This window comes from Diabrotica virgifera, chromosome 5 (genome assembly GCF_917563875.1).
Source record: "Diabrotica virgifera virgifera chromosome 5, PGI_DIABVI_V3a".
Classification (NCBI taxonomy): Eukaryota; Metazoa; Arthropoda; class Insecta; order Coleoptera; family Chrysomelidae; genus Diabrotica; species Diabrotica virgifera.
This window is the reverse complement of record NC_065447.1, coordinates 212,521,435-212,534,287: the sequence shown is the minus strand read 5'-3', so window position 1 is coordinate 212,534,287 and position 12,853 is coordinate 212,521,435. Positions and strand designations below refer to the sequence as shown.

The window sequence follows — 12,853 nt, the reverse complement described above, 5'->3', positions numbered from 1 at the left end:
AATAATTGTTATGTTAATTGATTAACTAGTCTCATAATTGTAATCAATTATGTTTTCAGCAACCCAAACAAAGTTGACATTGACAGTTGGTGACAGTAATTAAATATTTGATAATAATCATTGTTGATTAGCGTTCGAACAACCGGTCCTTAAAGTATAATTCTTGATTGGTTCTGTTTTGCTAACCGCCTTCCGTGTTTTCCCCCGAAAATAGCTCTTATTACCTTTCGTTCCCACCTCTCTATCATTTCTTCTTATGTTTTATTTACAACCCAGGTCTCACATCCACAGGTGACTATTGCTCTTATTCCGGCTTTTTATATTCTGATTTTCGTCTTTCTCGATACGTACTTTGACTTTAATAATGTTCTTAAACTACCGATATTTCGGTTGCCGTTTGCTATCCTGTAATTTAGTTCGTTTTGTTCGTGTCTTTTTCATCTATTACGACACCTAGATATATAAAGTTCTTTACTCTTTTAAATTTATACTCTTTTCCATCGAACGCAGTTAACTTTAGCATATCTTCAAGTTCTGTTTCTGTGTTTCCTAGCACCATGTATTTCGTTTTTTCTTTATTTATTTGTAGGCCGATTTTTTTTACTTCTCTCATTAATCTTCTCATGATTCTCTTTAATTCATTATTCGTTTTTGCTAGCAGCGTAAGGTCGTCAGCGTAAGCCATGCATTGATGCTCGATACCGTAGATCGTTTCTTGTGTTTTTATTCTGCTGTTTCTTGCAATTATTTCAAAACCAGATTAAATAACACTGTCGATAGAGTGATAAATAACCTTTCTAAGACCTTTTTAACGAAGAGAAATTCCGGAACGCGAAAGATGCCCAAGAATCGATGAGCGACAGCATAAAAAAGTTACAGAGCACAGTGAAAACTTTGCAGATTCGATTGGCCGATTCTGGCCGAATTAATAGCTAGCCAAGCCAAAATCAAACAGAGACTTACGAAAGTCTAGAAAAAGTAAACATATTGTGGTTTTTTATTATTACTTGATGCAGTTTAGATAAACGGGATATGTTGGTTTTGTAGTTATAAATGTTCTTAGGGAATATAATACGATGTCGTAAGTAAAATTAAATATATGATTAAAAAATACTACCAGTTATACAGTTTGCAAAAAATGTGACAAATGTGTAATTTGCTATAAAAAATAAGATACAGCATTTAATTATAACTAATTAATCATCGTCATCCAGATAAAATAGGAGGGACTTAAGAAAAATTAGAGGTAGCCACGATAAAATAAAAAGAGTCGGTAAAAATGACAGGGGTTCAGAGAAGGAGACTTGATAAAATAGAAGAAAATCAGAAAAAATTAGAGGGAGACACGATAATAATATAGGTTGGAGTTAGGAAAAATTAGCGGGAGCCACGATAAAACAGGAGGGAGTCGAGAAAAATGACAGGGAGTCAGTAAAAATTAGAGAGAGATACGATAAAATAGGGAGGAGTCTGTAAAAATTAGAAGGAGAATAGAGAATTAGATGGGGGAAATTAGAGGGTGATAAAATAGGAGAAAATCATAAAAAATTACAGGGAGACACGAAATTAACATAGGTGGGAGTCAGGAAAAAAATAGAGGAAACCAAGATAAATTAGGAAGGAGTCGGAAAAAATGCCAGGAAAAATTAAAGGGAGTCAGTAAAAATTAGAGGGGGTAAGGAAAAGTTAGAGGAAGACAACTTCTGTGAACAGATGGCCTTCTGGACGAAAAACAATTACGGAACGCGAACAACAATTGCGGAACGAGAGAATCAGAAAAAGAAGTGGGTCAGAAAAAATTGGAGAGAAATACTATAAAATAGGAGAATGACAGATAAAATTGAGTGAAGTGACCCTAAATGGCAATTTGTTGGATCCAACTTCGCATGGCGACGTGCAAAATCACTAGTCTTTTATAATAAAATTTAATTTTAAGAAAATAAATTATAAATTTAATATTAAGAAATAATAAATTTAATGTTAAGAAATAGATATTAAGGTACCAAGGGTATTATAAGGATAATAACGCTTGAGGTCAATGGTGTATATACCGAGGGCCTTTGGCCCGAGGGATATACGTTGACCGAAAGCGATATTATCTATAATACCCGTGGTGCCTTCAACGTTTAATGTCTGACTAAATTATTTTTTATATGCAAAAAATTTGAATGAATTTTGAATTAATTAGTTTTCAAATAAGTACATTTACCAGCAATAGTCGTAACGTAATTGTGGTAACCATAGTTTTACTTAGGTTGTTATTTGTCAACTTGGCAGTATTTAACTAGTTATTTAAATGTAATGCCATAGGGCGTTATTTGTCAAAATAACGCCCTAGGGCATTATATCATACTTAATTGACTTCGAAATCATGTCATTATTTGTCAAATAATATACCAGTCGGAAATTAAGTATAAGTACTAATAACATTAATATACAAATTAATAATGATAAAAACAAATGAAATTACTCTGATTTTTTATTATTTGGTACTGTTTTTATTTTATTTTTTGTGGCAATTCATTCCATTCCAACTTATAGGCTACTGATTATATTTAAAATAAGATAGCTAAAAGGAACTACAACGTTAACGGGGTTTTATTGTTTCATATGGTCAATGGACATCTATATATAAAAAACCGCGGAGTGCTACCATTTAAAGGGGTGCGTTTTTGAGAAATGGGTGAATTAGTCCCTGGGCACAGGTTACATTAGGGTGAGTTCTATGCACTTTTGGTACAAACATATCTACATAAAAATTGTCCCTGGTTAAATTTCCCATCTAAATATCACTTTTTATAGTCAATGATACTTTTTTTTACAAAAATATATTCAAAAGAAAAAGCACAAAGAAACCCAAATGAAAGAAATTTTGCTTTTTGTTCCATAACTTTTGTCCACGAGGATATAGGTATAGACATTGCTTTACAGAAAAAAACCTACATATTTCTTCTTTAAAATGTTGTTTAGTAGACGTAATTAGGATTTATAGTTTTCGAAATATGATTTTTCAAAATTCTCCACTCACAGCAATTTTGGGCAGTTTTCCTTGTTATTTCGCAAATATTGTTCTGTAACTTTTTTCTACGTAACTTTAGGTATATGCCATGGTACACGTAATAGGAATAGAAATCAATTACCTTTAGAACTATCTACTGTATAACGTTGTACGACTTTTTTTAAGGAGATTATGGTTTTTTAAGCTTTTATACTTTTAACGATTTTTTATAATATAATATAAAAATAAAATAATATTATTATATAAAATATTATATATTATATAATATTATATTATATATAGTATATATAATATAATATTATATTATATTATTATATTATATAATATCTAATATAAAAAAAATATTATTTTTTACATTTTTTACGATTATTTTTGAAATTTCTCATTATAACTTTTTTTTCTTTTACATGAATAAACTATATATTGCTCAATAAAGAGGACTTACTTTCTGTTCTTTAAAATGGTGTATCATCTATATTTGAATATGTAATGGAAACCGAGTGATTATTTGATATTTTTTTACCTGTATTATTTAAAATTATTTCTTTTACAAAAATTACATAAACATTTTAGAAAACATCACTTTAGTTAAAATTATTTAAACGTTGACAAGTCCATCTCTTCGTTAGCATTAGCTTCAATATCTTCCTCTGACACCTCAGTTATCTTTGAGTTCCCACAATTAGTACCCATGCACATGCACCCTTTGCAGAATATTGAACAACTAATTCCTATCTTCCTACAACCGCAGTTTTTGTACATCCTTTGGTACATTTACACAAAGCTTGTGGTGCAGGAGCTTTGGCAGTAAATATTTAAATTAATCCATATTTTGAAGTTTTCCCGGCCGAGTCAAGTGGATCCAAAGTATTACCTATAAAAAATAAGATTCAATCATAACACACAATCACATAAAAAAGTTATAATGAGGAATTTAAAAAATAATCCTAAAATCAAAAATCGTTGCAAGTATTTATTACATTTTTAAAAAGCATATCTTATTCAAAAATAATACTAGAATTTTTTGTAATACACCATTTTAAAGTAAACAGAATAAGCTTTCTTTTTTATTAGATAATAAATACCTAAACGTAGAAAAAAAAAGTTATAATGGGAAATTTAAAAAATAACCCTAAAAAATATAAAAACTCGTTAAAAGTATAAAGTCTTGAAAAAAATAACCTCTTTAAAAGAAGTCGTACAACATTATACAGTAGAACATTTTAAAGGTAATTGATTTCTATTCCTCTTACATGTACCATTGCATATGCGTAAAGTTACGTAGAAAAAAGTTACAGAACAATATTTGCGAAATAACAAGGAAAATTGCCCAAAATTGCTGTGAGTGGCAAATTTTGAAAAATCATATTTCGAAAACTGTAAATCCTAATGACCTCTACCAAACATCATTTTAAAGACAAAATATGTAAGTTTTTTTTCTGTGAAGCAATGTCTATACCTATATCCCCGTGGACAAAAGTTATGGGACAAAAGACAAAATTTCTTTCTTTTAGGTTTCTTTGTGCTTTTTCTTTTAAATATATTTTGTAAAAAAAGTATCTTTGACTTTAAAAAGTTATATTTAGATAGAAAATTTAACCAGGAACAATTTTTATGTAGACGTGTTTGTACCAAAAGTGCATAGAACTCACCCTAATGTAACCTGTGCCCAGGGACTAATTCACCCATTTCTCAAAAACGCACCCCTTTAAATGGTAGCACTCCGCGGTTTTTTTATATATAGAGATTCATTGACCATATGAAATAATAAAACCCCGTTAACGCTGTAGTTCCTTTCTATAGTACATAATCAATAGCCTGTTATTCAAAATAAAATCGCAAACAACTTTAAATTTTCGCTTTTATGTGCTTTTCCGGTTTAATACAAAACGTTTCCAATTGAATATCATGGGAAAACGAATTGAAATTTGTACACAGATTTCTTTGCCGCTACGGATATTCTTCGTTTGGGTTTTTGTGATCGAACCTTGATTTCATTAACCGTTCTTAGGCCAGGTTTTATGGCTGCTCCCAGGAGAAAAATGTTTCTAATTTAAACAAATCTGAAGAGTGCCGGGCGAAATTTTCGGCATAAATTGTTTATAATTTTTTAAAACAAATTACAAAAATCACATTTTTTTTTCTCCGAAAATCTTTTTGGATCATTTTTTTCAAGAATTGATAGTTTTTGAGTTATAAGCAACTTAAAACCTAAAAAATGTAAAATGGTTCGTTCGAGACTTGAAAACTCATATGTATGTAAATTATTATTTTTGGTTTTTCCAACTGCCTAAACTGAAGTTAGAACATTCAATTTTAAGATTTGGATGAGTAATCGAGACTTATTTCAATTTAGACCGTTGTTTTTTAATTGTTAATTATTGTTAAGCTAACACGCACCGAGGCGCGCCCCACTTGGGCCTCACCACCATATGGTGCGTTTCTGTCACATTTATATTATACGTACTTACGCCAAAAAATTCCAACAAATACTTGACAGTTATTTAAATTTTGTGGTTTATTATTAACATAGTTTTTTTTAATAATTTATTTATTAAATTACTTATTGCCAATTTGCTGATTAAATACGCTAATCATCTCAATATTATAAGCGTACTGTTATTTTCTTTTTTGTTTTTAATATTTTTATATTGTACTTAACATATGTAAGTCAAATAATTATGTTAATACTTGACATTTATTAAAATTTGTTAATTTATTATTAACATTTTTTATATAACTAAAATTTTCTTGTGTGATCAGTACTCACTGGAGGAACCGCAGACGTTCGTATACAATTAGCGTTTCTTTGTAAAGACAATGAAGTCGATTTTACTAAGTGACAAAGCATTTACTCAACACACACACTATAATCTGATTGTAAAATCAACTGTGCTATGGGTTAAGTTGTCGAGGCATTTAAGCTAAAAAAATTATTTTGTATCGATCACATTAAAAAAAAAGAGGGAAACAACAATACGCTTATTATAATGTGATTATTGAAGTATTTACATAATTAGCACATTGACAAATTAACTTATTAAATAAATAAATTATTTAAAAAACTATGTTAATAATAAACTACAAAATTTTAATAAATGCTAAGATCTTTTTTGGGTTTTTTGGGTTTTTTGGAGTTTTTTGGACATAATACGTATAAGGGCGACGGATATTCACCACATAGGCGGCACGGCGCGACGCGGTGGCTTAAAAGTCGAATGGACGCCCATAATTAACAATTTAAAAACAACGGTCTAAGTTAAAATAAACCCGATTACTCTTTATAATCTTGAAATAGAATGTTTAAATTAAAACGGGATAGTTTCCAGGAGTTAGCTGTATACCATATAGTGAAATAACTTTAAACATGAAGTAAAACCTCATTTATTAGTCGTCCAGAACATTTTCTAACTTTTCAGTCCATCTTCAGTGAACCTAAAAGTAAGTAACCCCACTTAATTAACATTGAAAAATGGGTGAAATTTTTACCGTTAATAAAAATGTGGTTGTGATTACTTACTTATTGTACTTGCTAAAAGAGTGTTTAAACTTCAATTTAGGCATTTAACAACCTCAAAAATAATCATTTAAGTAAGAGTTTTCAATCCTCAAAAGTGGGTATTTTTGCATTTTTCAGATTTGAAATTGCTTATACTCGAAAACTATCAACTGTCGAGACAAATGACAAGAAACCTTTTTTGTTTATAATGAAATCCTAAAAAAGGGATCATCAAAATCCTAATTTTCTGAAGCAGAACAAGGTGAGTTTTGCAATGAATTTGTTTAAAACAATTGTTTAAACAATTTCTGTCCAAAAATTTCGCAAAGACACCATTCAGGTGTGTTTAAAGCAGGGGTGGGCAAAAGTCGGCCCTCGGGCCGCGTCCGGCCCTTTTGCTTACTTTATCTGGCCCTTTTGCTTAGTTTATCCGGCCCATTGAGAAATCTCGCAAGCAATTTTTTCCTGCTTAAAGCAGGAAACCCATTATGAACGCCTGGCCCGGCACAGCACGGCACAGCCCGGCCCGGCACAGGACAGTCCAAATTCATTTGTATAGATTTAAATGCAACGTAACCCATTATGAGCGGTCAGCTCGGTTCGGCACAGTCCAGCACGCAAACGGAACGGCCGAAATTCTCCTAGCTAGAAGAATAAAATCGGTTGAAATCGAACGGCCAGTGCGTCATAATGGTTGGTAGTAACGTATAAGCATACATAAATCTTGATTTTTTAATTGAAAGCACGTTTTTGTTTTGAAATCTTTATCCCGCATCTTTATGCGGGAAAAGATGATGAAAAGCACTATATTCTCTTCTTTTTTTAATATTTCGTGAACCCAAAACCTATGTTTCCGTCGTGATTTTGCATTTTCGTCTTTTTCAATCTCAGCACAAATTTCACTTACTATTATAAGCTCTTCTTCCGACGAGGTCTCCATGGCAAATGATCATTTTTCCGATGCCGTGCCGTGCCGGCCGTTACAAATGGGCTTTTGGACGTGCCGACCTGTCCTGTGCCGAGCCGGGCGTCCATAATGGGTTTCCTGCTTAATGCATTCATTTTTTTTTCGAATCCTGGTAAAACTGATAAGTATTTTTGAAAAATTTAAACGCAGAATGAAATATTACATTATTACCGAGGGCCGAAAGGTCCTGAAAACTTCTATAATGTTTATCACAGAGTTGAATAAAAAAGAGAAAATTTAGTGTGATTTTTAATTTCTAATTATTTCTTTCTCCTTTTAATGATGGTGAAAAAAAAAGGAGAAAATTTAGTGTGATTTTTAATTTCTAATTATGTCTTTCTCCTTTTAATGATGGTCAAAAGTTCTCTGTTTCTTTTCCATTCTGTGCAACACCATTTCGTTCGTAATATGATCGGTCCATGGTATTTTCATAATTCTCCTAAAAAGCCACATCTCAAAAGCTTGCAGCTTTTTCATTAAGTCAGCATTAACAATCCAATAAAGAAGAAGAGAGTGGACATAAGATTTTTATTATTATCCCGGTTTTTGTCAGTTTCCAGCTTCGTCCGTCGCTTCATTCGTCAGGGTGAAGGTTCCTTTCCAACATTGCCTTCTGAATGCCGCCTAGCCAGGATTGTTTCGGCGTTCCTCTCTTCCTTCTTTCACTTGGCGTCCATTTTAAAATTTGTTTTGGCAGCCTGTCGTCGGCCATTGACGTCGTACATGACCATACCAAATCAGTTGTCTCCTTTGAATTTCGTCTATGATGGTTGACTTGACATAACATTTTACCATCCGATATTAGATTTGCAGATTGAATCTTCGGTTACTCAGAAATTTCCTCATCTTCAAAAAGGCTGCTCTTGATTACTCTATTCTTGATTGTTTTTTATCTCGATCCTTGTTATGGCTTAATATAATGTACCATATTAAAAATCTCGTAATTTTACTGCGAACAAATTGTTCGCATATGTACACATCAGAAAGACATTTTATTATTATTAACAGTCAAACGTCTTTCTCCAAATGCTTTAGACTGATACTTATAGTATTTTTTTCAAAAAAATTTCTTGGGCAGAGAAAAACCTCCACCAAAAACATTAGCGTAGATACTGGGTATAGTCCTCCGGCCCAGGAGGCATTTTGAAAATTTCATTTTGGCCCGCGATTAAAGGTATTTGCCCACCCCTGGTTTAAAGGGTACTTTTCAACAGGAAGACGCTAAGAAACGGAATCAGAAACAAAATCCACAACGAAAAATTTTCATGTAGGGCTACCTGTTTACCATTTATCACAAAAACTTTATTGAAAGCTTCTTTATCTAAATCACAGAACGTTCTCGATCACATAAATCATCATCGGTGCTTATACCCATATTTATTTTACTTATTTTAGGTATACCTATTTAATAAATGTATACTAGTCTGGGCTGATTATCGGAGAATAGGCCATTTTTGGGAAAAGTTATTTACCAGCAATTTTATTGCTGGAATCGAATCTTATGATTCTATATATTAATAATATAGATATGCAAAGTCCGCAGATAGTGTGCTACTTTTTTTATAAACAAAATGGCGCCCGAAAATCGTGTTTTTTTCAATTTTTGCTCTATAACTCCAGAAATTTTAACTTTGCACCAAAAACACCCAAATAAAAATTCACCGCAATTAAATTCTGCATAGAGACGTGTTTTTTCCGATTTACTTCGACGAAAACTTTCTCCGGAAAAAGCGGGTTTTCCAACAAAATCTTTAATTTTCAACTAAACTTTTAGATAAGTAGTTGTTAATCAATAATTAAATAACTTTTCTAACGTAAAAGCCCTTTCCGTATATATTATAATTCCAGAAGCCGATGGAAATTGAATGAACAGTTTAGCAACAACTGAGATGTTAATTAAAAATTTACGGTCGCTATAATAACGACAATAATTATGATGCATAAGAATAACTATGATTTTTTCATAAAAATGCACTATACCTATCTAATGTACTTTACAGAATTGAAATTGGACTATTTAAGCGGCCTCAGGAATATTTTAAAATTATAAACAATTTTTTGGCTTAAAAGCAAATAGAATATCTCAGGAAATATTAAACTAAATTAAATTGTGAAAACGGTATTCGAAAGACAGCGGCAGGATCCTTCTTTTAAAAGAAAAAACGTTTAATTATGCTAAGTGGTTCCTGAGATACAACCGGTCAAAATTGACCGAAATTTACGGCAAAGATATAAACAATAGGATCATAATTTTCAAACCATCACGTTTTTATTTTTGTCCTCTTTCTCCACACCAATTTTCATATCTTTAAAATCCTCATAACATATATTATTATAATAAAAACTATCGATAATACGTGTGAAAATTGCTAAAAATAGCAAAATTCCAATCAAAAATTAGGTTGGAGAAAATGTAACCCTCAAAGTTCAAAATCGGTATACGTTAAAAAAATGCATTTTCTCGGCTTCTCATGGAGCAATTTCCTTCATTCTTTTTTTGTTCCCAAGTAACTCGAGTAGAGCCATCGAACTAACGCATTATTATATGTCAAACTTGCTTTTGTTTTGTTATAATAAATTTATTTATTTATTATAACACAGTATTTTAATTTGTTTAAATAAAAATTGTTTAAATAATTATACAGCTTTCAAATGAGAATATTTATGTTTTTAACTTTAAAAGGTACAATTGTAGTAAGTTTATCTAAAAAAGGCCTACCACTGGAAAAAATATGTAATTTTCTGTTCTTATAAATAAATTAATCTATTATAACAAAACAAAAGCAAGTTTGACATTTAATGATGCGTTAGTTCGATGGCTCTACTCGAGTTACTTGGGAACAAAAAAAGAATGAAGGAAATTGCTCCATGGGAAGCCGAGAAAATGCATTTTGTTAACGTATACCGATTTTGAACTTTGAGGGTTACATTTTCTCCAACCTAATTTTTGATTGGAATTTTGCTATTTTTGGCAATTTTCACACGTATTATCGATAGTTTTTATTATAATAATATATGTTATGAGAATTTTAAAGATATGGAAATTGGTGTGGAGAAAGAGAACAAAAATAAAAAGGTGATGGTTTGAAAATTATGATCCTATTGTTTATATCTTATCCGTAAATTTCGGTCAATTTTGACCGGTTGTATCTCAAGAACCACTCATCATAATTAAACGTTTTTTCTTTTAAAAGAAGCATCCTGTCGCTGCCTTTCAAATACCGTTTTCGCAATTTAATTTTGTTTAATTTTTCCCGAGATATTAGATTTGTTTTTAAACCAAAAAATTGTTTATAAATTTAAAATATTCCTGAGGCCGCTTAAATAGTCCAATTTCAATTCTGTAAAGTACATTAGATAGGTATAGTGTCTTTTTATGAAAAAATCATAGTTATTCTTATACGTCATAATTATTGTCGTTATTATAGCGACCGTAAATTTTTAATTAACATTTTAATTGTTGCTAAACTGTTCATTCAATTTCCATAGACTTCTGGAATTATAATATATACGGAAAGTACTTTTACGTTACCAAGTTATTTAATTATTGATTAACAACTACTTATCTAAAAGTTTAGTTGAAAATTAAAGATTTTGTTGGAAAAACTCGCTTTTTCCGGGGAAAGTTTTCGTCGAAGTAAATCGAAAAAAACACGTCTCTATGCAGAATTTAATTGCGGTGAATTTTTATTTGGGTGTTTTTGGTCTAAAGTTAAAATCTTTGGAGTTATAGAGCAAAAATTGAAAAAAAACACGATTTTCGAGCGCCATTTTGTTTATAAAAAATGTAGCACACTATCTGCGGATTTTGCATATCTATATTATTAATACATACAATAATAAGATTCGATTCCAGTAATAAAATTGCTGGTAAATAACTTTTCCTTGTATTTTGCTAATTAGCCCAGAGTATACCTTTTATAAAGTATTTTTCAATAAATTTATTGAATCAGAAACATTTTTCCTACCGAAGTGGCCTTACAACCTGGACTATTTTGTGTTTTTATGATTGAAGCGTGATTTCATTAACCGTTATGTACCTTATATTTGTGTTTCAGAAGCGAAAAGGAAAAGGAGACTGCCGCGAGTGAGCCACCTTCCAGTGAAGCCCTGCCCGTTCCGCAAGGACGAAAAAGACTTCGTTCGTTTGAAGTGCGAAGAGAACCAACCGCTTTAAGCTCTAGACATAAAACGATGTAGTCTAACGACCAAAAATATCAAAGCTACGTTCTTATATTGTTTTTTATTATAAATAAATATTATTCATTGGTGTACGAAAGTGTTTTGGCAATTTAGTGAAACCCAAAGTCAATGATATAAATATATTTTGGCAGTATTGAGTAGAAGGTATTTGTTTACGACTTTATTGTATTTATACGCACAATAGGCATTTAAGACCTGACCTAAGGCATTTTTATGAGACATAATCGTAATATTAACAAATTACAATTATTTTAAACAAAACTGAAACTTAAGTACAGTGGAACCTCGATAACTCGGATTAATCGGGACCGCGGCCGATCCGGGTTATCGAAAATCCGAGATAGCCGGAGAATATGGTAAAAATTAATAAAATATGGTATACTTACAGATAAACTCCGTTAGAATTGAAATAACATGAAATATATTTATAAATATGCACAGTACCTACTCATCAAAATTACTAAAAAAAACACCAAACACAAACGTAAGCAATACAAGACACACAATACAGTCACAACGATGTAATGTTATTTAAGAACAGTGAAAACTAAAGACCATTGTTTATAAAAGAATTTTTTAAATAGTCTTTCCTAAACAATGCTAAGACAGTTTGAAATAAAAAGGAATAGGTACTACAGACAGGTGCCTGTTGTTTCTGCGGCGTGTGCTATGAGTCATTTTTAATATCGTATAGTTCAAATTACACAGCATACACATTATCTCTCAAATATTATATTACATACATTTTTATTGTTGAAAGGTTTGTCTAATAATTAAATATTTTGATGGGAAATAAGCCACAATTAAATTGAAAAATAATTTTATTAACATTTCGCGACGCCCAAATCGGGTCGTTGTCAAAATACAAAATATTGAAAATCAAAATGTTTATCTGATGAATATCGGTCCGGGTTAGCCGGACTTCCGGGTTATCGGGGGCCGACTTATCGGGGTTCCACTGTTTATACAAAATTCTTAACTACTCTGGAGGACCTGATGAACAATAGTTCTCCATTCTCTTCTGTTTTGTGCTTGTTTTTTCCAGTCCTTCGCCTTCACGTATTTAAGGTATTCCTCTACTTTATTAATCCACCTCGTTCTAGGTCCACCTCACTATCAGTGAATCTAAAATAAAATAAGTAATCCCACTATTAAAATTGAAGAG

The 12,853-nt window shown here is 31.3% G+C and overlaps 1 protein-coding gene across 5 annotated transcripts in view; it reads left to right on the top strand.

Annotated features, from left to right (window-relative positions):
• Positions 1 to 11,764, top strand: part of LOC126884602 (cyclic nucleotide-gated cation channel subunit A) — an 839,335-nt gene extending 827,571 nt beyond the window's left edge. For all 5 annotated transcript variants that reach the window (XM_050650604.1, XM_050650600.1, XM_050650603.1 and 2 more), the window contains one exon: positions 11,544 to 11,764. In XM_050650604.1, coding sequence (XP_050506561.1) covers positions 11,544 to 11,685 — 142 coding nt within the window. In that variant the 3' untranslated portion in view covers positions 11,686 to 11,764. The remainder of the gene's footprint in view (positions 1 to 11,543) is intronic.
• Positions 11,765 to 12,853: the final 1,089 nt, after the last annotated feature.